The sequence below is a fragment of the Amblyraja radiata genome, chromosome 20, assembly GCF_010909765.2.
Source record: "Amblyraja radiata isolate CabotCenter1 chromosome 20, sAmbRad1.1.pri, whole genome shotgun sequence".
NCBI lineage: Eukaryota > Metazoa > Chordata > Chondrichthyes > Rajiformes > Rajidae > Amblyraja > Amblyraja radiata.
The window spans coordinates 12,472,511-12,500,362 of NC_045975.1; the positions used below are offsets into that span (position 1 = coordinate 12,472,511).

Here is a 27,852-nt window from a genome sequence, read left to right on the forward strand (position 1 = left end):
ATGGCTGTGAAGGCCAAGTCGATGAATATGTTTAAAGCTGCGATTGTAAGGGACACCTGTAATTCTTGATTAGTATGGGAGTCAGGGGTTATGGGGAGAATAACGGACTAATGGGGTTGAGATAGAAACATACAGTGCCCTCCATAATGTTTGGGACAAAGACCCGCCATTTATTTATTTGCCTCTGTACTCCACAATTTGAGAATTGTAATAGAAAAAAAATCACATGTGCGTCAAAACTCATTAGCTGGCAGATCATTCTACAGCAAGACATTGATCCCAAACATACTGCGAAAGCTGCAAAAGACTTTTTTCAAACCTAAAAAATAGTCAATTCTTGAGTGGCCAAGTCAATCACCCGATCTGAACCCAATTGAGCATGCCTTTTATATGCTGAAGAGAAAACTGAAGGAGACTAGCCCCCAAAACAAGCATAAGCTAAAGATGGCTGCATTACTGGCTTGGCAGAGCATCACCAGAGAAGACACCCAGCAACTGGTGATGTCCATGAATCGCAGACTTCAAGCAGTCACTGCATGCAAAGGATATGCAACAAAATACTAAACATGACTACTTTCATTTACATGACACTGTTGTGTCCCAAACATTATGGTGCCCTGAAATGGGGGCCTATGTATAAACACTGCTGTAATTTCTACATGGTGAAACCAAAATGTATAAAAATAGCCTTTATTAAAATCTGACAATGCACTTTAACCATGGGATTTTTTTCTCTTACTAATCTCAAATTGTGGAGTAAAGAGGAAAATGAATAAATGATGGGTCTTTGTCCCAAACATTATGGAGGGCACTGTTGATCAGCCATGATTGAATAGTGGATTATACTATAGGGCCGAATGACCTAATTCTGCTCCTAAAACGTGTGAATTTATTCAGAAACAGAAACCATTATGACTTTAAAAGACTTTTGGACGGAGATATGGATAGGAAGGGTTTAGAAAGATGTGGGACATATCAGGCCAATGCGACTAGCCCAGGATGCCAATTTGGTAAGCATGGACAAGGTGGGCCAAATGGACTGGTTTGAGCTGTGACTATCTGGATTTTACTTTCTCTCTGTATTTTGTAGTTTTGCGCACCTCCTGAGGTTCTTACCAATTGGGTTTTGCGCTTTCAAGGTGCCCTCATGCATGAGCTCTCCAATGATGGTGCACGCAAGCAGTTTGAATCTTACCTGGAAGAAATGATTGTTCCGCTGATGGTAGCCAGTGCTCAGAGCGGCGACCGGGAATGTCACATTGTCGTGTTGACGGATGACGATGTGGTCGACTGGGACGAGGAGTACCCACCGCAGATGGGAGAAGAATATTCACAAAGTAAGCTGGTGACTGGATCCTGTATACAGGCGACCCCCTGCATTACGGTTGTTTGCGTTACGGAAATTGGCCCTTACAAGATTCTCAAATCATAAATTTGAGACACGGAATAAAATCCACCCATCGTGCAAATTGAGAGAACAATAAGTAAATAAATGAATACTCTTTCTTTTTTGCTATTTGTCTTTCTTGATGCATGCAATGTAATGGAATGCTGCAGTGTAATGGGAAATTAAGACATAACCCGTTTTCTATGAATGCAACCCTCCTCTCCGTAATGCAGGTTCGCCTTTAATTGTAAGGGTTTAAACTTGTAGCTATTTAGTTTTAATTGTTCAAATCGTCTTTAAGAACTCGCTGTCAGACACATGTTTATCTTTGGATACAAGGAACTGCAGATGCTGGTTTACAAAAAAAGACACAATGTGCTGAAGTAACTTAAAGGGTCAGGCAGCATCTCTAGAGAACATGCACAGGTGATGTTTCAATGTTGGGAGCCTTCTTCAGATCCGTCATCTATCCATGTTCTCCAGCGATGCTGCCTGACCCGTTGGGTTACTCCAGCACTTTTCAGATTCAGAATCAACTTTAATTGTCATTGTCAGTGTACAATACAGTGTCTTTTTTTGTACACTATTGTACACTGTACACTTGTCTTTTTTAACATGTTTTTATTAATCTAATTTTGTTTGCAGTTCTGTCCTAGGACTAAGATCACCGATCTCATTCTGGTATTGAAATTTGTTTGAAGTCTTACAATTCTTAAGACTTGTTGGTCTCCTTAAATTTATTTCGAAACTTTAAACAAAGATGATTGTGTACCATAGCTTAATCTCGAATTAAAGCAAGTCTAAGTAGACTTGAAACTACCAGTTTTCAATAAATGTTTGTTAATGTCCTCAAGGGAGGGAAATTTGCCATCCTTATCCAGTCTCACTTGTGTGACACTTGAGACTAACAACCTGTGTTAACTGAACTAAACACAACGAGCTGTATTCAGTAAATCAGGCAGCATCTGTGGAATGGATAGATAATGTTTCGGATTGTGATCCTTCTGAAGAAGAAGCCAGAAGAAGGGCCCCGACCTGAAATAACACCTATCCATTCACTCGACAGATGTTGCCTAACCCAATGAGTTACTCCAGCACTTTGTGTTTTACCAAAGAACCCAGCATCTGCTGTTCCTTGTGTCTCCATCTGACTGTTTGCTACACAACACTAATATCAGCCACTATGATTTTCTATGGACGGTGTCTATTATGGCTACTTAGAATTAAGGATATTAATTTATTGCATTAGTGATTATATTATGATTATTTGTATTATTGAATCTACGGGCCTGTTAAGCTGCAGCAAGTATGAATTTAATTGTTCCGTTGTCGCTACATATGACAATCAGACATCTGAATGTGGTTACATATCCGTCGCACATTGAGTGATGTAAGGGGCTTCAGGGTCTCAATAGCCTCCTGTTCTACTGTCAAGCTATAAGATTAGCTAGTTTAATTTACTCACCACCCTCCATGCCAAAATGTTGTCCCTCGGGTTCCTATTAAACCTTTCCCCTCTCGCCATAAACCAATGGTATCTAGTTTTTGATACCTACCCTGGGGAAAAGACTGTGCAATCACTATGTATTCCCCTCGTGATTTGACGCACCTCTGTAAGATCACCCCTCAGCCTCCTGCGCTCCAAGGAAAGAAGGGACAATCACAGAGATACACAGAAACGCCAAAGGAGAGGAATGAAACTGCCTGAAAAGGTAGAGGAAACAAATTTATTTGCAAGGAGAGTTGGATAATTAACTGAAGGAAAGCAATTGCCAATCTCTGGATAAAGACCAGGGCACTAAGATTAATTGGGAAACTGTACCAGGGGAAATCGCAGGACAAAGGTTTCCTGTACTAGTCTATGATTCGACGATGAGATGATACTTATGATTTAGAGAGGATCCGTGTACTACATCCATTTTACTAAATTGCGCGGGTCTTTGCATGTTTGGCAGCAGCTGGGAGAAGCTACTCTGAGGGATGCTAGGGGCAACATAGTAGATAATTACAGAAGATTAATTTTCCATATTAGTTTGTCCGTGGACCAGATGGGGTTTTGTTTGGAATGTGTTGCCCATTGCAAGGGCAGTGTTTATTTAACAAAAGAGTGCTGAGGTTGGCAAAGCACATTGGAGTGTCGAGCTAGCATGTGTATTCAGTTGTAACATGTGTATGAAAGTGTACACTCACCCACTCGCTCTCTCTCGCACTGTCTCGATCGCGCTTGCATGTCTTGACTTCAGCAGAAAATTTTATTTTACTCCCTACACCTTTCTCCCCGTTCTCCATTTGAGCCAGTGCCTGGTTTTGCTACTTGGACCTTTCCTGTTGCCGAATCCGAAGCCACAGGGGCGGCAAGGTGGCGCAACGGTAGAGTTGCTACCTTACAGCGCTAGAGACCTGGGTTCAATCCTGACCACGGGTGCTGTCTGTGCAGAGTTTGTACGTTCTCCCTGTGACTGCGTGGGTTTTCTCCAGGTGCTCAGGTTTCCTCCCACATTCCATAAATGTACAGGTTTGTAAGTTAATTGGCTTCAGTAAGTTATACAAATTGTCCCAAGTATGTATAGGTTAGTGTACAGGTGATCGCTGGTGGGGGAGGGCTTAGTGGGCTGAATGGTCTGTTTCCACACTGTATCTCAAGTCTAAAAGCGGCTAAAAAACGCACCAATTCTGGAAGCGTGAAAAGAAAGCAAATGCAGGAAACACATCAAGTAAGGCATCATCTGTGGAGTGGGAAATAAATAATATTTCAGCATTATGGCTTTTCATCTGAAGTATTAATGTCAAATTCTGTTAAAAATTCAGAAAAGATCCAAGATGTACAGCTTTTTTTCTCTTTCTTCCTGAACCGATTAACATTTGCAACCATAAATGTTGGAACTTGCTTATGAACCATGGAAATTATAATCTTACAGCATTGATAGAAAGAGGAGGAATGCGACCTGCCTTCCATTGAAAGCATCCACAAATAGCGCAGCCTCAATATGACAGCACCTATCATCAAGAATCCCCACCATCTGTGCGATGTGCTCGTCTCACTGCTATCGGGCAAGAGGTACAGGGAGGGGCCTGAAGTCCGACATCACCAGGTTCAGAAACAGCTACTTTCCTATAGTCGTCAGCCTCTTGAACCATCCTCCACATCCCTAATCCCACCTTCGCAACAGAATACCCTGTGCACCATCATATACTTGTTTTTTCTTTTCTAATTATGTCTTTTGCACAAACTTTTTTTTGGCAATGTTCTTTCTTTCAGAATACTGTGTCATTTATGTATAATTTATTTACTTGTATATTGAGTTTAGTTTAGAGATACAGCGCGGAAACAGGTCCTTTGAGCCACCGGGTCCACGCCGACCAACGTTCCCCGCACACTAACACTAGCCTACATACACTAGGGACAATTTATAATTTACCAAAGCAAATTAACCTACAAACCTGTACGTCTTTGGAGTGTGGGAGGAAACCGGAGCACGCAGAGCAAACCCACGCGGGTCTTTGGGAGAACGTTCAAATTCCGTACAGACTGCACCCATAAGTCAGAATTGAACCCGGGTCTTTGGAGGTGTAAGACAGCAACTGTACCACTGCGGCACCATGCCGCCCCATGTTTTTTAAGTCTATGTATCTTTGATGCTACTGCAAGCAAGATTTTCATTGTATCTCACCATACTTGCGTGTATATGGCAAAAAAAATTACTATTACTAAAATACTATAATTACTAAAAAAAAACTATAATAGTTATATTGCTATAACATGAAATGCAGCCATAGTAATGTACGTCTTATTTGTCCAGTTATTTACAGTACCAAGTTATATCGATTCTTCAAATATATTGAGAACAGAGATGTGGCCAAGACTGTCCTGAAGGAGAGAGGATTGAAGAAGATCAGACTGGGAATTGAAGGTACGTGAAGGTTTTCGCTGACTGGAGTAGGTAAACCTTCTACATAAACCTGGGAGTGAACTAAGTTGTAAAGTGAAATATTGTAACCTGCAGCAGACCCAACTTGTCCATGCTGACAAAGATGCTCCATCTACGATAGTCCCACTTGCCCGTGTTTGGCCTATATCTAAAAGTTTCCTATCCATGTACCTGTCCAAATGTCTTTTCAAATGGTCTTACGTCATAGGAGCAGAATTAGGCCATTGGGCCCATCGAGTCTGCTCCGCCATTCTATCATGGCTGATCTCTTTCCCTCTCAACCCCATTCGCCACCCTTCTCTACGTAACCTTTAACACCCGTACTAATGTTGTTCTTGTCTCAACTCCTTCCTCTGGCAGCTCGTGCCACATACCCACTATCTTCAGTGTGGAAAATTTGCCCAAGTTCCTATTAAACCTTTCCTCTCACACCTTCTAGTTCTTGATTCTCTCACCCATGGGGGGGAAAGCCTCTGTGCAATCACCCCATCTGCACACCTTATGCACCATCTCCAGAACAATCACATCCATACAATACAGCTATCATTGTGTCTATTCTGTGCTATATTCTGGCACAGAATATAGCACAGAAATGGGCTCTTTTGGCCCACTATGTCTACTGAGCATGATATCATGTCTGCCTGCTTGTGGCCCACATCCCTTCATTCTCTTCAGCCAATCTAAAAGCCTATTAAGCGCTACCATTGTATCTGCTTCCACTGCCACTTCTAGCAGCACGTTCCAGGCACCCACCACTGTGTGTGTGTGTGTGCATTAAAAAAAAAACTTCCACTGTGTGTGTGTATTAAAAAAATATTCCTTTCCCTGCACATCTCCTTTAAACTTGCTAGAGTGCAGTCTGTAGGGAGTTTGACAAGCTAGAAGCTATGGGCTCAGGTCTATGGGCTCAGGTCAGGTTTCTACCCCAGGAGAAAGGCTGCAGCATCATGTGTGTCCCTCTGTGTTTAGGTTACCCCACGTACAAGGAAAAGGTGAAGAAAAGGCCAGGGGGACGTCCCGAGGTCATCTACAACTATGTGCAGCGGCCATTCATCAGGATGTCCTGGGAGAAGGAGGAAGGGAAGAGCCGCCACGTGGACTTCCAGTGTGTGAAGAGCAAGTCCATCACCAACCTGGTGGCGGCTGCGGCTGACTTCCCACAGGACCAGCTGGTGGTCATGCACACCACGCCACAGGTGGACGAGCTCGACATCCTCCCCAACAGCAACGAGCCCGACCTGGAACCCCCACCCCCGGCCGTCTGACGGCTCGCGTGAGTGGGGAGGGTGGGGAGAGAGGGGGGAGGGCCGTGGGAAACCCTCGCGCATGCTGCTGATGATTGACGTTGTCATGATGCATTTATCTGTGCAAGAGAAAATAGTGTCAGCGTTGTACACTAATCTGAACCAACCCTAGCCGTAACCAAGTGACCCGCTCCTCGTATTAAGTCGCCACTTGTGTTTCACAAGCAACAAGGCCAACAGCCGATTGCTTTTGGTTCTGGGAGGAAGGGTGAGAGAGGAATGTCTTTCATCCTTCCACATTCTTATTTTTTAATGCACAATGTTACTTAAAGGCGATTGCAGCCTGGGTGCTATGTACCGGGAATGGCTTTGATCTGCAATTTTTTTGTTTCAAAAAGCCACCTGTACCGTGAAATGCATTAAGTTCGTGCAGATTCAGCATGGTTGACACAGCACAGGGTGAAACACGGGACAAGGGAGGTCTCCAAGTTCTGTGCACCAAATTTGCCCAGGAGGTTTGAAGCGTTTGTACATCCAGCAAATTTATCAGGAGTGGTGGTGCATGGGGTAAATGATCTATGGAGGTGCGGAGGAGGCAAGTGCTGTCCCGTGAAATCGTTACGTTTATTTTAATTTCCTGAACTATATGTAAATGTTGCAGCAGTGTTCTAAGTATTTCTAACAGCTGAGGAATGATTATATAAATAAACATCACAAGCATTTCTGTCTCTTTGGATGTTGTTTTCTTATCACCTTTTTCCGAGCTGGCTATTCTGAATGTGTCAATGCATCTCTTCATTTTGCCTCCCGTTCTGTTGTGCGGCAAGATATCATTCCCAGCGCAATTGACCAGAAGGTTAAATATTGGTTCTGAACACCATTGTAGCTGTGTACGGTAATTGTTTTGGAGGGACTTCGTATTTTAGTGTGGATAGGGTACAGATGGACGTCAGTTTAGGGCTGCACAGCAGTAGAGTCGCGGCCTTACAGCTCCAGAGACCCCAGTTCGATCCTAACTACAGGTGCTGTCTGTACAGAGTTTGTACGTTCTCCCCGTGAGCAGGTGGGTTTCCTCCCACACTCTAAACATGGACAGTTTGTAGGTTAATTGTTATTGGTAAAATTTGTAAATTATCCCTGTTGTGTAGGATAGTGCTAGTGTACGGGGTGATCACTGGTCGGTGTGGACTCGGTGGGCCGAAGGACCTGTTTCCGCACTGTATCTCTAAAGTCTAAAGTTTTGCAATCTTTCAGATGTGTACCTTGGACACTGTTGCATTCCCTCAGAGCGTTAATAAGTGTCTGAAGTGGGAGTTGAACTACACACGAAACTTAAGATCACAGGAAATCCTAAGATATTTAATACATAAAGAGAAATACAAAAGAATGGGTAAGGCATGAAGAGATAACATGCAAGCAGAAAAGATATTCATGCTCACAAATACGTACTAGCGCTGATGTTGACAAACAAGTCAAAGGCGCACACAATCTGTGGCAATGTACCACGGGTATAGGATCGAAGGCATCTTGGCATTTGTTCAGATCCCTGAAGGTTGCTGGATAGTTTGCAGTCAGAGGTTTGTCACTGTAGAACGATTTGAAACATTAGTTAGGCTCCTAACTGGTCACGTGGGTGTGTAGTGCCAGGACCTGCTAATTTGCATTGAGCAGAAAAATCGGCAAAGCCAGGGCCTCTTCAGAAAGGAAAGATGCAACTGGCGTGCAGAATTGAGTGGGTCTACACAACACAAAGGAAGAACCTAGTTTCCTTGGAGATATGCAAGTGGGAGACAGGGATTGAAGTGGTTGAAGAATTGTGGAAAAGCTCTTGAGAACCATTTATAAGGGCTTAGGTTTATTATTGTTGAATGTATCGAGGTACAGTGAAAAGCTTTTTTGCTCTCCAGACAGATTGTGTATACCATACATAGGTACAATCACACCAAACTCAAGTACAATAGATAGAGCAATGGGGTAGAAGGCAGATTATAGTGTTCAGTATTGTGGTTAAACAGTTCCTTAGACAAAGTCCAATGTCCTCAATAGGGCAGAGGTGAATCGAACAGCACCCTAGATTATGGAAGGATCATTCAGAAACATAGAAAATAGGTACAGGAGTAGGCCATTCAATATGATCATGGCTGATCATCCAACTCGGTATCCTGTACCTGCCTTCTCTCCATACCCCCTGATCCCTTTAGCCACAAGGGCCACATCTAGATAATGTTGCCTGATAATGGAGGGGTACAAGTTGTTCCTGAGTCGGTGGCATATGCTTCCTTACCATCTGGCAGACGGGAGCAGGGAGGAAGAGGAATGATCAGGGTGGAACAAGTCTTTATCGTGGCTGTTTTTCTGAGGCAGTGTAAAGTGTAGATGGAGTCGATAGTCGCAAGTCGGGTCTGTGTGATGTACTCGGGTACATCCACAACTCTCTGCAATTTCTTGCGGGCTTGGACAGAGCTATTCCCAAACCAAGCTTGATGCAACCTGACAGTTTGCCACATCATTTACAAGTCAAAAATGTGGATTCCTGGCGTTATAGGCCAAGGGCAACGTGTGGTTAAATCAAGGCATTTCGCTCAACCAGTCGGGCATTGCTAACAAAACAGTTCCCACCCAGCAGAATGCGTGGAACGGAAGATAGACAGAGTGCTGGAGTAATTCAGCGGATCATGCGGCATCTCTGGGGGAAAAAAGGATGGGTAACGTTGAGGGTCGAGACCTGATCCATCCTTTTTCTCCAGAGATACTGCCTACCCGCTGAGTTACTCCAGCACTTTGTGTCTATTCCACCCCGCAGAAGGTGCCCGGAGTCCCACCGCAACCGCAAATCCATCACGCGGGTCCCAAAGTATCCGCTTGTCTGTCAGCAATTGTCAGTTCCATATGCTTGTCAAAATAATCCTAACACTGCTATATCCTGCGGGAAATTTGTAGCAAGCAAAGGATCAAGTTGCCTGAGGGTCACTACGTCAAAGCAGTCTCCATTCATGGCAGCTGTCAACACTTTGGCTGTTCTACCAAAGAGCTAAAGAAGTACTGTTATAATGCAGGACAATCCATTCATCCCCCCATGAAAAGGTTGAAGTCTAATTTTTTTAAATACTTATGCAACAGAAACTTGCCATTCCATAAATCAATTCATAACTCCATAAATGAACTTGCTGAACAATCACCCACTATCAATGCATTTAACATGTTTATCCTGCAGTGCATCACAGCAGGGTGAGATTGCAAGATGGGTGAAGGAGGTGGTGGATTTATTGCTCCTTTTACAGTCTGTGAAGAAGTACTGTGTAGAGTTATGATTCACTGCATATCTATGTGGCTATCTAAACACCACTATCGGATCTGCCTCCACCGCCACCACCCCTGGCAGTGCATTCCAGGCACCCACCTTTCTGTTTAAAGAAAATTTGTCCCACACATCTTTAAACTTTTTCCCCCCCAGACAAACTCTGCCCTCTAATCTGGCATTTCCATCCTGGGAAAAAGATTCTGACAGACTCCCTTTTAATTTTATAAACTTCTATTGTGTCTCCCTTCCTTATAACCAATACCTTCTGAACCAGTTTCCATCCTGGTGAACCAGTTCTGTACCCTCTCCAAAGCCTCCCCATCCTTCCTGTAACACAGTGGCCAGTACTGCACCCACTACTCCAAAATGGCTGGTGTGTAATGTTGAGTTTCCTCTGCATGTTCTTGCCGTATGCAACAACCTGGCACAAATGTCTCGGCTGTTTAATCCCCCGTTCTTTGTTGAAACACAGCATGCTGATAATAGCTTCTGTTTGCTTTATTATATATCCTGCTTTTCTTAAAAAATATGCAATAAAGAACATTGAAACAACTTACAAGAAGTGGTGAATTTCCAGGTAAAATGTTAAATCTGTTAACAGCAGACCAATGTTCGAGCAAAGAAGAGATTGGAGAATAAATTAAATGTTTTGTATGTACAGAAAGAAAGCAGCACATCCCTGTTGAAGCAAACTCACCTGGGATGGGGCAAGAGGTTAGAGAAGTATCGGTACAAATTCTGTTTACACAATATATACAAATAGTTTAAGTTTAAAAGATGACGATCTCTTTTATACATGATTCCTCTATAAAATACTGTACAAACAGACTAAACTCTGTAGCTTTAAAGCAACATTTCACAGCTAAGATGATAAATATCTGTACATGTGTCTGAAATAGAACATGAAGCAAAAATAAACCCCTACTTTAACATTTAGTTTTGCAGAAGAACACTCTTTGAATTAGATTTCAGAAAGCCACAAAAATATAATTGTGCAAAGCTTAAAATGTCCTCCGTACACATCAGTAGCTGATAACTGAGCAAGTTCAATGCCAGTTTTATCGAGGATGATGCAAAGACAGGGTATGTGTCCTGTGGGATCCAGATACAACAGTTTCAGCTCTGTGCAACATGTAGGCAAACACAACACGCACACTTAGCAGCCAAGAGCAGCTCCATCCACATTCAGTGTTCTGCGAATCAGTCCAAGTCGAGCTCCGCAAGCTGTCGGCATGGGGATGATCAGAGGGGCCAAGGTAAGTCGCTGAAATCAACCGGACCGCCAAGCCCAGCATCGGCCTCCAGGAGACTCATGATCACCGCCATGGCTGCCTCGTCGTTACTGGGACTGCTCACCGAGCGATCCTCCTCACCGATACCCAGGTGAGAGCTGCCACCTGTGGAAAGGTAGAGATAAGAGAGCATAGATAAATTTGCAGCCAAAAATCTCACCAATGGAAATGCCATAGATGTTGAGAATCATTGTTTTATCTAAACATCTATTAAAGGGTAGGTAGGCTTGACAACATATTTGATTACTACTCTAAAGCTCTGTTGAGTCTTGGGCTTTATAGAATTTTTATTTTCCAGCTTTGAGGGTGGCTGATTGTCCACTTAAAGGAATGTTCTACAAATCAACGTTTGTGCGCAGTTCTGGACGCCCAGATATAGAGTGTCGTAGTTGGAACGAGTGCAGAAGAGATTTACCAGAATGTTACCTGGGCTGGAGTTGTAGGGAGAGGGTGATTAGGCTGGGATCTTTGCTTTATAGAGTGTTGGAGGCTGAGGGGTGACTTTATTGAGGAGTATAAGATGATGAAGGGCATGGATAAAGTGAACACTCACAGCCTTTCTCCAAGGGTAGAGAATACTAAAACTAGAAGGCATAGGCATAAGATGATAGGGGAGAGATTTAAGAAGAACCTCAAAGGCAACATTTTTCACTCTGAGTCATCTGTATCTGGAGTGAGCTGCTAGAGGAAACTGCAGAAGCAGTTGCAATTAAGACTTAAAAAAGACATTTGGGGACAGATATGGATAAGAAGGGTTTGGAGGGATATGGGAAAAATGCAAGTAGCTCAGAATGCTAACTTGTTCAGTATAGCCAAGGTACGCCAAAGTGTCTGGTTCATAAGTCATAGGAACAGAATTAGGCCATATCGCCCATCATGTTTACTCCACCATTCAATCATAGCTGAACTATTCTTCCCTCTCAACCCCATTCTCCTGCCCTCTCCCCATAACCGGTACTAATCAAGAATCTATCAATCTCCGCCTTAAAAATACCCAATGACGGCCTCCACAGCGTCTGTGGCAATGAATTCCACAGATTCATCACCCTCTGACTAAAGAAATTCCTCATTTCCTTTCTAAAGGTACGTCCATTTAATCTGAGGCCATGCTGTACAGCTGACTTTACAATGCTGCACTTTCCAAGTCATCTCTGTTTCCTTTGTCGTTTACCTCGGTGTCCTCTGGTTATTGACTGTTCACCCAGCGGCAATAACTTCTCCTTTTAACACCTATTAAATCTGCACCAAGGAGAATCCCAGGTGCTCCAACACATCCAAATTTCCACATTCCTGACCCTAGTAAATTCCTTTTCTTCAATATCTCGACATCGTCAAATGCGAAGCCTGAAATTGGACACAATTTTTAACCCCGTCACTTCTCCCTTCTCACACTAGGTAAAAGATACAAAAGCTTGAAAGTACGTGCCAGCAGACACAGGAACAGCTACTTCCCCACTGTAATTGACCCCTATTGAATGGTCTTCCCATAAACTAGGACATAGTCCCGATCTTAAAACCTTCGTCATTGCAGATCTTGGAACTGTAACACTATAATGCTGTAAAACTATATTCTACACTGGTATTTTGCTCTGCTCTACCTGTTGTACTTGTGTATAGCTTGATTGTACTCAATATAATTTGACTGGATAGCATGCCAACAAAGCTTTTTACTAGGTTGGTGCACCTGACACTCACAAACCAACCAATAATCCAGCAAAAGTCTCGCTGGCAAACACTGGCGCCAGACACACAAAAGCTACAAACAGGCTTGGGAATATTCCTTTAAAAATAAAATCTGTCAATAGATCTTGTTGACAATGTTGCAGCTGTGTACAGACAGCCTGCTGGGTCACCGGTGAGTGCCTCAAATTGAAAGCCAATTAAAGCCTTCATTATTAACTATCAGCTATTTGGGCTACAACTGCTTCCTCTAAATTATGAATCACCTGGAGCAGCTGTCAAGCCCCACACATCAGAACTCTACTCCTACCATTCAAGTGGCCTTTTGGGCTGTCAATATCTGACCTGCTAATAAATATTTGATGTGTAGGAAGGAACTGCAGATGCTGGTTTAAACTGAAGACAGACACAAAATGCTGGAGTAACTCAGCGGGACAGGCAGTATCTCGAGAAGGAATGGGTGAGGTTTCAGGTCGAGACCCTTCTTCAGACTGATGTCAGGGGGGAGGGAGATACACAGACAAGGAAGTGTAAGGTGTGAAAACAGGACAAAGGGAATGAAGATACTTGGAGAGCAGCAAGAGAGGATGTTGCTGAACTCTCGTTGGAGAGGGGAGGAAAACATGATCATTGTTTTTAAATGGCGGAATATAAATTGGGACATTTAAAAAACAGGTTAATGTGCTGAACATTGATTCATTGCCAAACTGGGAGCCGTGAAATAAAAAGGTTTCCATAATAGACAATAGGTGCAGGAGTAGGCCATTCGTCCCTTCGAGCCAGCACCACCATTCAATGTGATCATGGCTGATAAAACTACATTCTACACAATGGTATTTCTCTCTGCTCTACCTGCAAGCCTTAATACAGTTTCAGAGTAGGAATGTGAATGTCATTCACCACAAGCTTGCCCTTTTGAGTCAGAGCTGTCGAGCACAGAAACAGGCCCTTCAGCCCGACTCGGCCAAGCAGACCAAGTTGACATTCAGGGCTTGTCCCATTTGCCTGCATGTGGCCCAAATCCCTCTAAACCCTATCCATGTCTTGAAAGTGGTAATTGTATCCACTTCTCTTATCTTCCTCTACCCGGGTCCACGCCGACCAGCGATCCCCGCACATTAACACTATCCTACACCCACTAGGGACAATTTTGACATTTACCAAGCCAATTAACCTACAAACCTGTACATCTTTGGAGTATGGGAGGAAACCAAAGATGTCGGAGAAAACCCACGCAGGTCACGGGAAGAACGTACAGACTCCATACAGACAACACCCGTAGTCGGGATCGAACCCGGGTCTCCGGCGCTGCATTCGCTGTAAGGCAGCAACTCTACCACTGCGCCACTGTCCCAACTTAATGGCATTCTTCCCACAACTGGGCGAGTAGAATGGCACACAGTGCTCCAACTCTAATGGAAGTGGAGATTAAACATTGAGATGCAGCAGAGGCTGACTAGGTTATCTTTATCAACCTCTCTCATTACTTGAACCATTTACCTCAGGTCTGAGGTTGACCAAAAAGAGTCCTCAAATCTCAAGGATTGTGCCCAGTTCTGGTTGCCCAGCTCTAGGATGGATGACATTAATTTGGAGTGGGTGCAGAAGAGATTCACCAGTATGATACCTGAATTTGCGAGTTTTTGCACAGGATGGAACATTTCTATTTAGAGCAGAGGAGGATGAGTGGTGGCCTTATTGAGATGTTCATGGTCATGTAAAATGTGAATGCTCACAGTTTGGTTCCCTGGATAGAGGATTCCAAAACTAGAGGGCAGAGGCTTAAATGAGAAGGGAGTGAAGTAAGAGGGACATGGGGGGAAGCTGTATCATTCAGACAGTGGTTAGTTTCTGGAATCAGCTGCCAGGGGAGGCTATAGAAGCGGATGTAATTATGAGTTTTAAAAGACATTTGGCCAGATATGGATTGGAAATGATTGGACAGATACAGGCCAAGTGCAGGCTGATGGACTAGCCCAGAATGCCAACTTGCTCCGCATGGACAAGTTGGGCTGAAGGGCCTTTTAGCTCTGATTGCCATGGGGGTCCATTAGACCTGAAGATTACTGTTTGGTGAACAGTTAAAAGTCAAGCCCAGGAGAAAACTAGACACTTAAAACCATTCCATCTTCAATGTACTATGGCAGGAAGTGCATACAAGGACAGTAAATTAGACTGGGTAATTCTAGTTGACAAGAAACATAAGCAGGAACAACCAGCCAGATGCCACCTCTTTCCTGTAATTTGTCACTTTAAGTACTGAGAACTTGCAAAAGGGCACAGAGTTTCTTGGCTCTGGCAATGGCAAAAGCTGCAGCACTTACTGAGTAGAGAGTTGTCAGTGTATAGATATCCTGTTCCTTCTGTCATTTGCCCAGGCTGTCCTCCTGTAGTAGGCATGTCTGATGTGCCATTCATAATCTAGAGAGAGAATAAAATACCCATCAGATATGATGGAGAAATCAGATACAGCCTTGTTTAAGGTCTTGTCGATTCATCAGTGATATGTAGAAAGACAGGAGAAGCTGAGTTAGTTTCTTTGAAGCAGGAGAGTTTAAAAGATATTCAAAATTATGCAGTCACAAGAATCTGCAAACACTGGAATCTTAAGCAAAACACAGCGCTGGAGGAACTCAGCAGGTCAGGCAGCATCTGCGGAGGGAATGGGCACACTATGTCTTGGGTCAGGGCTCTTCTTCAGACCAACCTTTCTCCATCAGTTTTAAGAAGGGGCCTGACGTAAAACGTCATCTGGCCATTCCCTCCACAGATGCTGCCTGACCTGCTGAGTACCTCCAGCACTGTGTTTGGTTTGATATTCAACCATATTCTGGGTGATATTGAGTATAAGGAGATTGTGCGGTGATTTTATAGACGTGCATAAAATCATGGGGGGGGGGAATAGATAGGGTGAGGTTTGAGGTGAGAGGGGAAAGATTTAATAGGAACATGATGGGCAACTCTTTTCACAGAGGGCAAGTCATTGGAGTGCAACTGCTGAACAGTGACAAATTACTTAACAACTTTTCAAATACACAGACAAATCCTCCATGGTGTGGCTTACAGTGAAAGGTTCTGCTGAATAAATATAAAGAGAAAATAGATGCAGGGCTTTGGGGAAAGAGCACGAGGGAGAGAGTAATTTCAGGTCCTCCTTATAGTTAGCACAGGTGCTGTAGGCAATGGCTCCCTGTGGTGCTAATATCACCTTATCAGTGTGACAGGGCAATGTAACAGGGAGCAGGGTGATGTTAACCAAAGATCTAGGATCTTTGATGTTAACACAGTAGGTGTCCTATGTCCACTGGGTCACCTTAAAGAACTGCTCATTATTGAGGTTGAGGGACGTCTTGTAATTCATGATTATCAGGCCCGTCAGTAGGTACAAGCACTCGTTAACACAGGCAGCAGCTCCACCTCATGGCAAAGGCAAGAACAGCAGAAGTCACTGGCACTCATTAGATTAGATAGATACATAGAAAATAGGTGCAGGAGTAGACCATTCGGCCCTTCGAGCCTGCACCGCCATTCAATATGATCATGGCTGATCATTCAACTCAGTATCCCATCCCTGCCTTCTCTCCATACCCCCTGATCCCTTTAGCCACAAGGGCCACATCTAACTCCCTCTTAAATATAGCCAATGAACTGGCCTCAACTACCTTCTGTGGCAGAGAATTCCACAGATTCGCCACTCTCTGTGTAAAAAATGATTTTCTCATCTCAGTCCTAAAAGACTTCCCTCTTATCCTTAAACTGTGACCCCTAGTTCTAGACTTCCCCAACATCGGGAATAATCTTCCTGCATCTAGCCTGTCCAACCCCTTAAGAATTTTGTAAGTTTCTATAAGATCCCCCCTCAATCTTCTGAATTCCAGCGTGTACAAGCCGAGTCTATCCAGTCTTTCTTCATATGAAAGTCCTGCCATCCCAGGAATCAGTCTGGTGAACCTTCTCTGTACTCCCTCTATGGCAAGAATGTCTTTCCTCAGATTAGGAGAACAAAACTGTACGCAATACTCCAGGTGTGGTCACACCAAGACCCTGTACAACTGAAGTAGAACCTCCCTGCTCTTATACTCAAATCCTTTTGCTATGAATGCTAACATACCATTTGCTTTCTTCACTGCCTGCTGCACCTGCATTCCTACTTTCAATGACTGATGTACCATGACACCCAGGTCTCGTTGCATCTCCCCTTTTCCTAATCGGCCACCATTCAGATAATAGTCTACTTTCCTGTTTTTGCCACCAAAGTGGATAACCTCACATTTATCCACATTATACTGCATCTGCCATGCATTTGCCCACTCACCCAGCCTATCCAAGTCACCTTGCAGCCTTCTAGCATCCTCCTCACAGCTAACACTGCCCCCCCAGCTTTGTGTCATCTGCAAACTTGGAGATCTTGCATTCAATTCCCTCATCCAGATCATTAATATATATTGTAAATAGCTGGGGTCCCAGCACTGAGCCTTGCGGTACCCCACTAGTCACTGCCTGCCATTCTGAAAAGGACCCGTTTACTCCCACTCTTTGCTTCCTGTCTGCCAGCCAGTTCTCTATCCACATCAATACTGAACCCCCAATACCATGTGCTTTAAGTTTGTATACTAATCTCTTATGTGGGACCTTGTCGAAAGCCTTCTGAAAGTCCAGATATAACAGATCCACTGGTTCTCCCTTATCCACGCTACTAGTTACATCCTCGAAAAATTCTATAAGATTCGTCAGACATGATTTACTTTTCATAAATCCATGCTGACTTTGTCCAATGAATTCACCACTTTCCAAATGTGCTGCTATCCCATCTTTGATAACTGACTCCAGAATTTACCCCACCACCGATGTTAGACTAACTGGTCTGTAATTCCCCGTTTTCTCTCTCCCTCCCTTTTTAAAAAGTGGGGTTACATTAGCTACCCTCCAGTCCTCAGGAACTACTCCAGAATCTAAAGAGTTTTGAAAAATTATCACTAATACATCCACTATTTCTGCGGCTACTTCCTTAAGTACTCTGGGATGCAGCCTATCTGGCCCTGGGGATTTATCGGCCTTTAATTCATTCAATTTACCTAACACCACTTCCCGGCTAACCTGGGTTTCACTCAGTTCCTCCATCTCATTTAACCCCCGGTCCCTTGCTATTTCCGGCAGATTGTTTATGTCTTCCTTAGTGAAGACAGAACCAAAGTAGTTATTTAATTGGTCTGCCATGTCCTTGTTCCCCATGATCAATTCGCCTGTTTCTGACTGCAAGGGACCTACATTTGTTTTAACTAATCTTTTCCTCATCACATATCTATAAAAACTTTTGCAGTCAGTTTTTATGTTCCCTGCCAGTTTTCTTTCATAATCTATTTTCCCTTTCCTAATTAAGCCTTTTGTCCTCCTCTGCTGGACTCTGAATTTCTCCCAGTCCTCTGGTAGGCTGCTTGTTCTGGTTAATTTGTACACCTCATCTTTTGTTTTGATACTATCCCTGATTTCCCTTGTTATCCACAGATGCACTACCTTCCCTGATTTATTCTTTTGCCAAACTGGGATGAACACTTGTTGTAGTTCATCCATGCAGTTTTTAAATGCCTTCCATTGCATATCCACCGTCAACCCTTAAAGAATAATTTGCCAGTCTATCTTGGCCAGTTCACGCCTCATACCCTCAAAGTCACCTTTCTTTAAGTTCAGGACCCTTGTTTTTGAATTAACAATGTCAATCCATCCTAATGAAGAACTCAACCATATTATGGTCACTCTTGCCCAAGGGGCCACGCACAACAAGACTGCTAACTAACCCTTCCTCATTACTCAATACCCAGTCTAGAATAGCCTGCTCTCTCGTTGGTTCTTCTACATGTCTACATTACTCTCTGAGCTGTTCTGGTGGGAATTTCCCAGCACTTAGCAGAGCTCAGGGAAGGTTGGCTAGTATGATTCGACAGGATAGTATGCAAACAATGTTTTTCCACTGTATCTTGGTAACAAAAATGACAATAATAAACTATTATCACTACAAAACTAGAACAATGTGCTATGGTTAGGGTAGGATTGGATTAAACAGTCAGCAGGAATAAATAAGATTTCAGAAGATCAAATAGTTGGAAACAAACCTTTTGTTCAAATGAACAATTTGAAGTAATTAGTGATTTGCCATCTAACCAGCAATTTTATCCAAAAAGTGATTAAACACAAATGTAATTTCTCCTGTCATATAAGCATGTTCTAATATCTGCCACTATGCCTCGTGGCTAGACACCACTGGAACTTCAGGCACACTGGGAAAGTCTCCTCTACAACAGTGCAGCAGATTACTCTCCTTAAACAGATATATCGGCACAGTGGGGCAGCTGATAAAGTTGCTGCCTCACAGCGTCAGAGACACAGGTTTGAACCTGATCTCAGGTGCTGTCTGTGTGGAGTTTGCGCGTTCTCCCTGTGACTATGCATTTCCTCTGGGTGCTTAAGAGTTTTTAAATGTCCCTATACAGTAAGTCCAGAGATGCTGCCTGAGCCGCTGAGTTGCTCCAGTATTCTGTGTCTATCTTTGGTGTAAACCAGCATCTGCAGTTCCTTCCTACATGTATCTAAATCTCAGGTTGACCATAGACAAGTGAAGCATGGCCGTGCTTTCCAAGTCTAGGATGGTGTGGCCCAGTGCAGAGAGCCTGCACATGAACTGGGTCTGACTGCGTCTGAAGAAAGGTTTCAACCCGAAACGTCACCCATTCCTATCCAGAGATGCTGCCTGTCCCGCTGAGCTACTCCAGCATTTTGTGTCTACCTGTGGACTGGGTTAGTCTGCCAGTGGGGAAGGGCAGAGGATGCAAAATCCTGCCAACTGATTCACTGGAGTGGGAGCATTAGTGGAACAGGTTTGGGCAATACGTGATGGCCAAGTACCTACCTTCTTGCCGATTGGAGAAGTTGCGTCAGGGGGCGGTGTGCTGGTGACGTTCAGGGGACTGGAACTGCAGCTCGAAGAGGACGATCCTCTCATCCTGTGAGAAACAAGGAGTAGAGTTCAATAAATGGCAAAATAACTTTACAAATGAATCAAATCACAGCATCACAAGCCAGACAGCATGGAAACACGCTCTGTAACCCAACATGTACAGGAGGTAACCATAAAACCTGCAGCCAACATAATCAAGGACCTCTCTCATCCCGTTCATTCTCTCTTAAGGGTAGTTTCAATCTTCCAACCTACCTCCTTGCAGATGTTGGACTTTTTCTCTGTAACTGCAACACTACAACGCTGTAAAGCTATATCCTGCACTCTGTTATATTTCTCTTTGTACTTCCTGTTGTACCTGTGTATGACTTGATTATACATGTATGATTTGGCTGGATATCAGGCAAACAAAGCTTTTCACTTTATCTCAGATATACATAACCATAATAAACATACCAATCTTCCTGAAGAACTCTTGTTTGTCCCACTCCCCTGCTCACTCGCACAACCCTGCAGATTCAATCCCTTTGTGTACTTACCCAATTTCCCTTTGAAAATTCCTGGTAAATCGACTTCCAAAACACTTTAGGCTGTACATTCCAGATTGCAATCCACTGTGCAAGAGGAATTCTTCTCAAAGTATTCATCCTTAATTATGCTGGTGGCATAATTGCTGTGCAATTGGAGTCTATGGAAGGGAGGTTGGTCTGCGCTTAGATACCCATCACCCTCTGTGTGAACAATTTGCTCCTCACATTCCTTTAAATTGTTCCCACCTCATCCTATAGTTTTAGACTCCCCTACCTTGGTAAAAATGTTGCGACCATCTATGCATCTCGATTTTAGAACCCTTTATAAGGTCATACCTCAACCTCCTTTGCTGCAGGGAATACAGTCCCAGTCTGACCAGTCCCTCCCTCATAACTCAAGCCCAAGTCCAACCAACATTCCTGTGAATCTTTTCCGCACCCTCTCTGGCTTAATCACACCTTTCATATAGCAATCAAATAATTCGCTTTTTGTAATATTCGGGGATAAATATTGACCCTGAACACCAGCAAGAATTCTATTCATTGAAATATCTAACAAAGGGGAATGATTAGGTCTCAGCTCAACATCTCATCCCGAGACACCGCCACAATCCAGCAACGCTTCAGTCCTGAGAGAGTGTTCCCCACTGAATCTGGGCCACAGTGCTTTAACTTTGGGATGCCTTAAGACTGTGAAAGGGATCAAATAAATACTGAAACAACCACATGAGGGAGGGAGGAAAAAACAGTGCTGAAGGAACTCCGAGGGTCGGGCAGACAATCTTTCAGGTCGGGACCAAGTTGGCGTCAAGTTGGGAAAAGGGGAAGTACAATGGGATCTGGGGGTCCTTGTACATCAGTCTATGAAAGTAATCATGCAGGTACAGCAGGCAGTGAAGAAAGCAAATGGCATGTTGGCCTTTATAACAAGAGGAATCGAATATAGGAGCAAAGAGGTCCTTCTGTAGTTGTACTGAGCTCTAGTGAGACCACACCTGGAGTATTGGTCCCCTAATTTGAGGAAGGACATTCTTGCTATTGAGGGAGTGCAGCGTAGGTTTACAAGGTTAATTCCCGGGATGGCGGGACTGTCATATGCTGAGAGAATGGAGCAGTTGGGCTTGTATACTCTGGAATTTAGAAGGATGAGAGGGACTCTCATTGAAACATATAAGATTGTTAAGGGTTTGGACACGCTAGAGGCAGGAAACATGTTTCCGATGTTGGGGGAGTCCAGAACCAGGGGCCACAATTTAAGAATAAGGAGTAAGCCATTTGGAACGGAGACGAGGAAACACCTTTTCTCACGGAGTGGTGAGTCTGTGGAATTCTCTGCCTCAGAGGGTGGTGGAGGCGGGTTCTCTGGATGCTTTCAAGAGAGAGCTAGATAGGGCTCTTAAAAATGGCGGAGTCAGGGGATATGGGGAGAAGGCAGGAATGGTGTACTGATTGTGGATGATCAGCCATGATCACATTGAATGGCGGTGCTGGCTCGAAGGGCCGAATGGCCTACTCCTGCACCTATTGTCTATTGTCTATTTGGCCATTCTTCAGAATGATGGAGTGGCGGGAAGAAAGCTTGGAAAAACAAGAGATGGGGGTGGGACAAGGCCTGGCAAGTGCTAGGTGGATACAGGTGGGGGGAATCAGTAGATGGGTGGAGTAAGTGACAGAGGCTATAGGTGAAAAGGAGACAAACGGAGGTCAGAAAAAGAACGAATTGGAAAGCTGGAAGGATGGAGATGGGTGGATGGAGATGCGGGACTTCGAGATGGGAAATGAGCGCATGGACGAGGGTGTCTGGGGCAAGTGGGAGAGATGTGTCTGCGCCTTGGTAGGAACAAGAGTGGATACTTGAAATTGGAGAATTCAATGTTCATACCGTCGTGCTGAAAACTTCCCAAGCGGAATATGAGGAGCTGATTGATGGTGCGTAGGTTTTGGAAAACCTGGACAGTCACCAATTCAACTGGACGACCAATTAGACCACAATCCTTTGACAAGACAGGGCCATGTGAATCGATTCACCTGTGTCTTTCAGAGGGAACTGGTTAATAAGAAAGTTACCTTTGTTGTTCCAAAACCTCTTCAGCTATCATCCGCCCGATCTTCCCTGCTCCGGCACGGGTTCCCCCGGGAATGCCGGGAACAGCAGTGACAACATGCTTTGAACTAGCTGCGGACAAAAGAAAGAGGGAGAAGCATGTCATCGTTCTGTGCATCATTACTCGAGTGGCCAAGTTATGGTCTTCATATCTACTCCCATTTAAGAGGCTCTTAGACAGGCACCCTGGATAACTTGCAGTAGGAATTAATTTAACATGGCTTCATGTTCGGCATGGACATTGTGGCCTATTCCTATGCTGTATCGTTCTATGTTCACATTGGCCATGTGGAGGGGAGAAATAGGTACAGGTCCAGGTGGGGCATGGGGGATGGATGGGAGAAGGGAGAGAGGAGGGTTATGTCATTAATTAAAATTGGAGAATTCAATGTTCATAGAGCTGGATTGTCAGCTGCCCAAGCAGAATATGAACTATTATTCCTCCAGTTTGTCTATGTCCTCACTCTGGCAATGGAGGAGGCCCAGGACAGAAAGGCCGGTATTGGAATGGGAATAGCAATCGAGAGATCCTACAGGCCTTGGTAGACCGAGCACAAGTTGAAGTTCTCCATTACGACTTAAAGTGAGGAAATAAGAAATTACATGCCCCTTTGGGCTATGATCAGATTTTTCAGAGATTCAGCAATTGCAGGAGTAATGCAGCAGCTCTCTGGGTGTTGCATCAGAATAGGACATATTATACATGTATATACAAAATATTGGAGTAACTCAGCGAGACAGGCAGCATCTCTGGAGATTTCCTATTCTTATACTTGTGTATGGTACGATTTGAATGGATGGCATGCAGAACAAGTATTTCACTGTGTCTCTGTACAAGGGAATATAAATAAACGGAATAATTCCTTTTGCAAGACGTCCATGCACTGCTTCATCAAAATCTATCCTGTACCTTCTCCAGACTGCAGCACGCTGTCCACGCTGGGCGGAGTGTTGGCGAGCGGTAGATTGGCAGAGTCCCCTCTGTCCAGAGAGCTGGCACTGAAATCAGACAACAGTGATCTACAATGAGTCAATTCCTTTTTGGGGTTGGTGATCTGAGATTTTATATTGCTTGAAACTAGTTCGGCAAATAGGATACTTAATAGAAGTAAAGAGATCAACCAGAGAACATAGGTGAATGGAATTAATAGGATTTTGGACAACAAATACGGTTGACATAGAGACCCATCAATGACCTTACTGAGAGTGGAGTAGGTTTCGCTCCAATGTTCTTGTGCCTTCTTTGCAAACGAGGATAAAAAGTAAACTCAGAATTATTGAGAACTTGGACATTCCCCCTGATAAGGTGGTGGGACAGGGTCGTGAGGATGAGGAAGTTAAAGGGGCCGCGGAGCTAAAGTTGTGATGTCCAGTAAGCTTTTGCTTTCTTCAAAATGGGGCAGGTATTATGGGGTGAAGTGCTTCCCTCTGCACATTCCTACCACCTCACTTTAACCCAAACTTCCTGTAGGTTGTACATGCAATGGCACCTAGACCATTTACATGATGAGAGCAGAACTGGGTCCCTGGAGATTCCTTGATTACTGGGGAGTGACAGTGCTTTAGGATCCATGTCATCCAGAAAATTAATCGGAGCTAGGAAGATGGGAATGCCTGGGTGATTGGGGTGGGTGGGGTGGGGGGGGGGGGGTGGCGGTAATCCTGAGCTTCCCAAAACTCTTCCCCACTAAGGATCTCCTGACCCACGTCGTATAGATATTGTTTGTGAACAAACTGTTGGCCAACAAAAAGGATGGATGTCAATGCTAAAATGCAGGAAACTGGGGAAGATCAAGAATTGGAGGAGTGCCGAGAATTAACAGCGAGGGAAGACCCTAAAAGTAGGTACAGGAGAGGTCACCAACTGAAACACAATTAGTTGCCCAGCAGTCTTAGGTATTTTCCTGGGAATAGTAGTCTGTGCGTAGTAGGACTGGAGGTTATCAAGAATCCGTGTTCACAGAAAGTTGAGGATGGGAAGCAGGTGAGGAGAGCAATATCAACATTGACAGATTAAGAAATCTACTTTTCCCTTCTCTACTTTCTCTCTCTCCAGTCTCTCAACTTACAAGACAACTGTGTTCCTGGAAACAATATATTCGACTTCCTTGGTCCATGGATTCAGGAAACTGAACCAGTGACTGCGCAGTGTGATGAAGGAACCTTCCTTTATCCTGAACTTATAGCAGCTGGTGGTGAACTTGTCTCTGCTCTGTAATACTGTAAACAAACAGAACACACTCAGACACGTGCCTGGAATAACAACACATACTCCAACTTCATAAACACATCTTAAGACTGGAGCTAGGTTCTCGAAGATATTTAAAGCAAGGACTGAAATAGTTTTGGTGATGTTGTTGATCGATACACATTTTCTGTAGGTCTAACAGTCCATCTTCTAACACATTAAACAGACAAAATGCCTTTCATTTCCAATGTTACAAAGAGAAAGCTCGGATCCACGTAATGTTTTGGACTCATGATAAAGTTGAGCGTTAGACGAGCGTGGGAACCAGCCCTTCAGCCCACAAAGTCCACTCTGACCATCAACCACCCGTTTGTACTAGCCTTCTTTATTCTCCCCATATTCCCGTCAACTCCCCCTAGATTCTCCCACGCATCGACACGTGAAGGGCAATTTACCGTACCAATTCGACATCCAATCCCGTGTCTTTGGCATCTGGGAGGAATCCCAATTCTCCAAAATAACAGGAAATCCTGGAAACACTCAACAACTCAGGCAGCGTCCATAGACGAAGGGCCTTCTTCCAAATCATAACTGGTTCACTCTTGTTTTTAATTCATCTTTGCAGCATCTACAGCTTTGGGGATTTTCAAGCACTTTCAGAAGGTAGAGGGTGGAATAATAGTCCAGGTGTTTGCAGAAATCCTGTTTGGAACAGTACCGAGGGAGGGCTGCACTGCCTTTTGAACGAGACGTTAGCGGAGGCCCTGTGAACATTCTGGCTGATGATTAAGATCACACCGCATTAGACGGAAGAAAAGCACAGGGGTTTCCAATGTCAGGGTCCAATACCTACACCCCAATTAAAAAATATCATTGCTGCTGGTGGACGGTTCCTGTGTACAAACCGAGAAAGGCATCTTCACGCGAATGCACCTCACAAAATACAATGCATGGCTCATTAACACAGGTGTCCTAGAAATTTTTTTTTTTTTTAAAGTACATTGTAAGGAACAATTTAATAATTTAAAAAAATAGGCAATGTGCTTGAGATTACAGTAATGTACCATAGATTTTGACTTCCACTGATTTTTTTTGATGTGCCATATCATACTGTAAGTAAAAAAAATGTTTGCTTCTCCAAACTTCCCTTCATTCGGCAGTGGATTTCTTTTTTGCATGAAACCCAGAGAAAAAGGCAAAAGGACTATCTTAGAAGAAGTATAGTGATTCTCCCTCGGACTGGATGAGTTTCCTTTGGGTGTTCTGGTTTTGACTGGAGTCAGTTTGCTGCTGTCTGTCTGGAATTTGCACATTCTCCCTGTGATCGCGTGGGTTTCTTCTGGGTGCTCCGTTTCCTCTCACATCCCAAAGACGTGCAGGTTTGTAGGTTAATTGGCTTCTGTAAATTGCTCCTTTTGTGTCGGGAGTGGATGAGAAAGTGGGATATCATAGAACTAGTGTCAACGGGTGATTGATGGGTGGTGTGGTCTCGGTGTACGGCAAGAGCTATTTCCAAGCTGTATCTCTAAACCTGAAAAAAGTTTTTACTGTGTTTCCCTCTCCACAGATACTGCTCGGTCTCTAAAGCATTTCCAGAATGTTTCTGCTTTCATTTCAGATTTCCAACATCGGTAATATTTTGTACTGGAATGTGTCTGCCTTTGTTTTACCTTGTCGATGGCACTCTGCAAGATGCACGATATCATCTTGGTGGAAGTACTCGTAACACGAGGTTCCTAGCAACTCTTGCGGCAAATATCCTAGAATCACCGTTGCCCTGGAGACAATGAAGCGATACACTTTAACTGCATGAATTACATTGCAGCCTGTGCAAAGGCAAAACGCTCAAAACACACAGAACAAGAAACCAAAGTGGCTTCCAGGACTCTTTTAACATCCCAATGATCCCACAGCTTTTCCCCAAAGTTCTCAACATTTTCATTTAAATAAATCCATTTCGTACTTCAAAGGTTTCTGCTGAATCCACTTCCATCGTCCTTTCAAGCCATCCACTCCAGATCACAACAACCGTGTGTAAACCAATTCTCTCCCTTCATGGTCATTTTCCAATCGGCTTGAACCTTCATGGTCTATGAACCTCTGCTGAGGCATAGAGCAGCACAGCAGAAACTGGCCCTTTGGCTTGCCTTGGCAACGCTAACAAAGTTGGCATTTTGGGCTAGTGCCATTTCCTGCATTTGGCCCATAGCCCTCTAAACCCTATCCATATACCTGTTCAAATGTCTATGAAAAAATGTAATTGTATCTGCTTCTCTGGCCTCCTCTAGCAGTTCATTTCAGATACTGACCACCCCGAGTGAAAAGGTTACCCCTGAGTACGTTCTTAAATATCTCCTCTCTCTCTCCTTGAGCTTATGCCCTCTAGTTTTAGAATCCTCTACCTTGGGAGAAAGAGTGGGAATGTTAATTTCATCCATGCCCCTTAGCATGGGAACACGTCTTTCAACTCATAAAATCTGTATCAACCATCAAACGGCGGGAGTGTCCAGGCGAGCCGCGCGTGCGGCAGGAGTGCCCCAGGGAGCCACCCACTGGACAACCGCGTCGCCGACAACCGAAGAACGGAACGTGTCCCGATAGGCCCGACTCGCCCCACAGGCCTCCCAGGGGACTGCGGTGAAGCCGGGCGGCGAGGCCTGTCTGGGCCGAGGTAGCCTCAGCGGTGGTGTTGATGGGAGCCTCGGCGGCGGCGGTAGCAGGAGCCACAGCAGCATTGGGGCCTCAGCGGCAACAGGAGCATCGGTGGCAGCTGGCGTCTCGGTCGGGGTGGGGCTTTGCGGTCGATGAGCATGAGGGGGGAGAGGATGACAATGGGGACCCGGCGTGGGGGGGCCGCCGTGAAGAACAATGGGGATCCAGCGTGGGGGGAGCGCTGTGAGGAACGGTGGTAGAACAAAGAGGGACCCAGTATGGGGGCCACTCCAGTTTAGAATCCTCTGCCCAGGGGATAAGTCTGTGATTGCTTGTTGGTTTATTTGTTCATTTGTTCCGGTGCAGGCTCTGTACACAAGACAGCCAGCCAACAGTCGCTTGTCATTTTCTTTTTTTCACTTCTAATTTCAAGTTTTTGTGTACCTTATGTGTTGTGACAGCGGACCAATTTCCCTTCTGGGGATGAATAAAGTTTTATCGTATTGTACGGTAAGCACATATTTACACTTATCCTACATTAACCCCGTGGTGACTAGAACAATGAGGCTGCAGCTCTACTAGTTATACTACTG

At 44.3% G+C, this 27,852-nt stretch overlaps 2 protein-coding genes and 1 long non-coding RNA gene across 6 annotated transcripts in view; 2 read left to right on the top strand and 1 right to left on the bottom strand.

Moving 5' to 3' along the window:
* Positions 1 to 7,288, top strand: part of btbd10 (BTB domain containing 10) — a 66,138-nt gene extending 58,850 nt beyond the window's left edge. For all 3 annotated transcript variants that reach the window (XM_033038826.1, XM_033038824.1, XM_033038823.1), the window contains 3 exons: positions 1,140 to 1,337; positions 5,188 to 5,298; positions 6,286 to 7,288. In XM_033038826.1, the coding sequence (XP_032894717.1) occupies positions 1,140 to 1,337; positions 5,188 to 5,298; positions 6,286 to 6,581 (605 nt within the window). In that variant the 3' untranslated portion in view covers positions 6,582 to 7,288. The remainder of the gene's footprint in view (positions 1 to 1,139; positions 1,338 to 5,187; positions 5,299 to 6,285) is intronic.
* A 1,485-nt stretch (positions 7,289 to 8,773) lies between these two features.
* arntl (aryl hydrocarbon receptor nuclear translocator like) overlaps positions 8,774 to 27,852 on the bottom strand; it is a 56,251-nt gene continuing 37,172 nt past the window's right edge. For both annotated transcript variants that reach the window (XM_033038828.1, XM_033038827.1), the window contains exons 12-18: positions 26,278 to 26,384; positions 24,489 to 24,639; positions 23,330 to 23,418; positions 22,383 to 22,491; positions 19,738 to 19,831; positions 15,158 to 15,254; positions 8,774 to 11,258 (exon numbers count right to left, since the gene is read on the bottom strand). In XM_033038828.1, the coding sequence (XP_032894719.1) occupies positions 11,104 to 11,258; positions 15,158 to 15,254; positions 19,738 to 19,831; positions 22,383 to 22,491; positions 23,330 to 23,418; positions 24,489 to 24,639; positions 26,278 to 26,384 (802 nt within the window). In that variant the 3' untranslated portion in view covers positions 8,774 to 11,103. The remainder of the gene's footprint in view (positions 11,259 to 15,157; positions 15,255 to 19,737; positions 19,832 to 22,382; positions 22,492 to 23,329; positions 23,419 to 24,488; positions 24,640 to 26,277; positions 26,385 to 27,852) is intronic.
* LOC116984599 lies at positions 12,762 to 13,847 on the top strand. Its single transcript, XR_004415078.1, has 3 exons — positions 12,762 to 12,777; positions 13,359 to 13,368; positions 13,693 to 13,847. It is a non-coding gene; the product is annotated as an uncharacterized LOC116984599 (long non-coding RNA).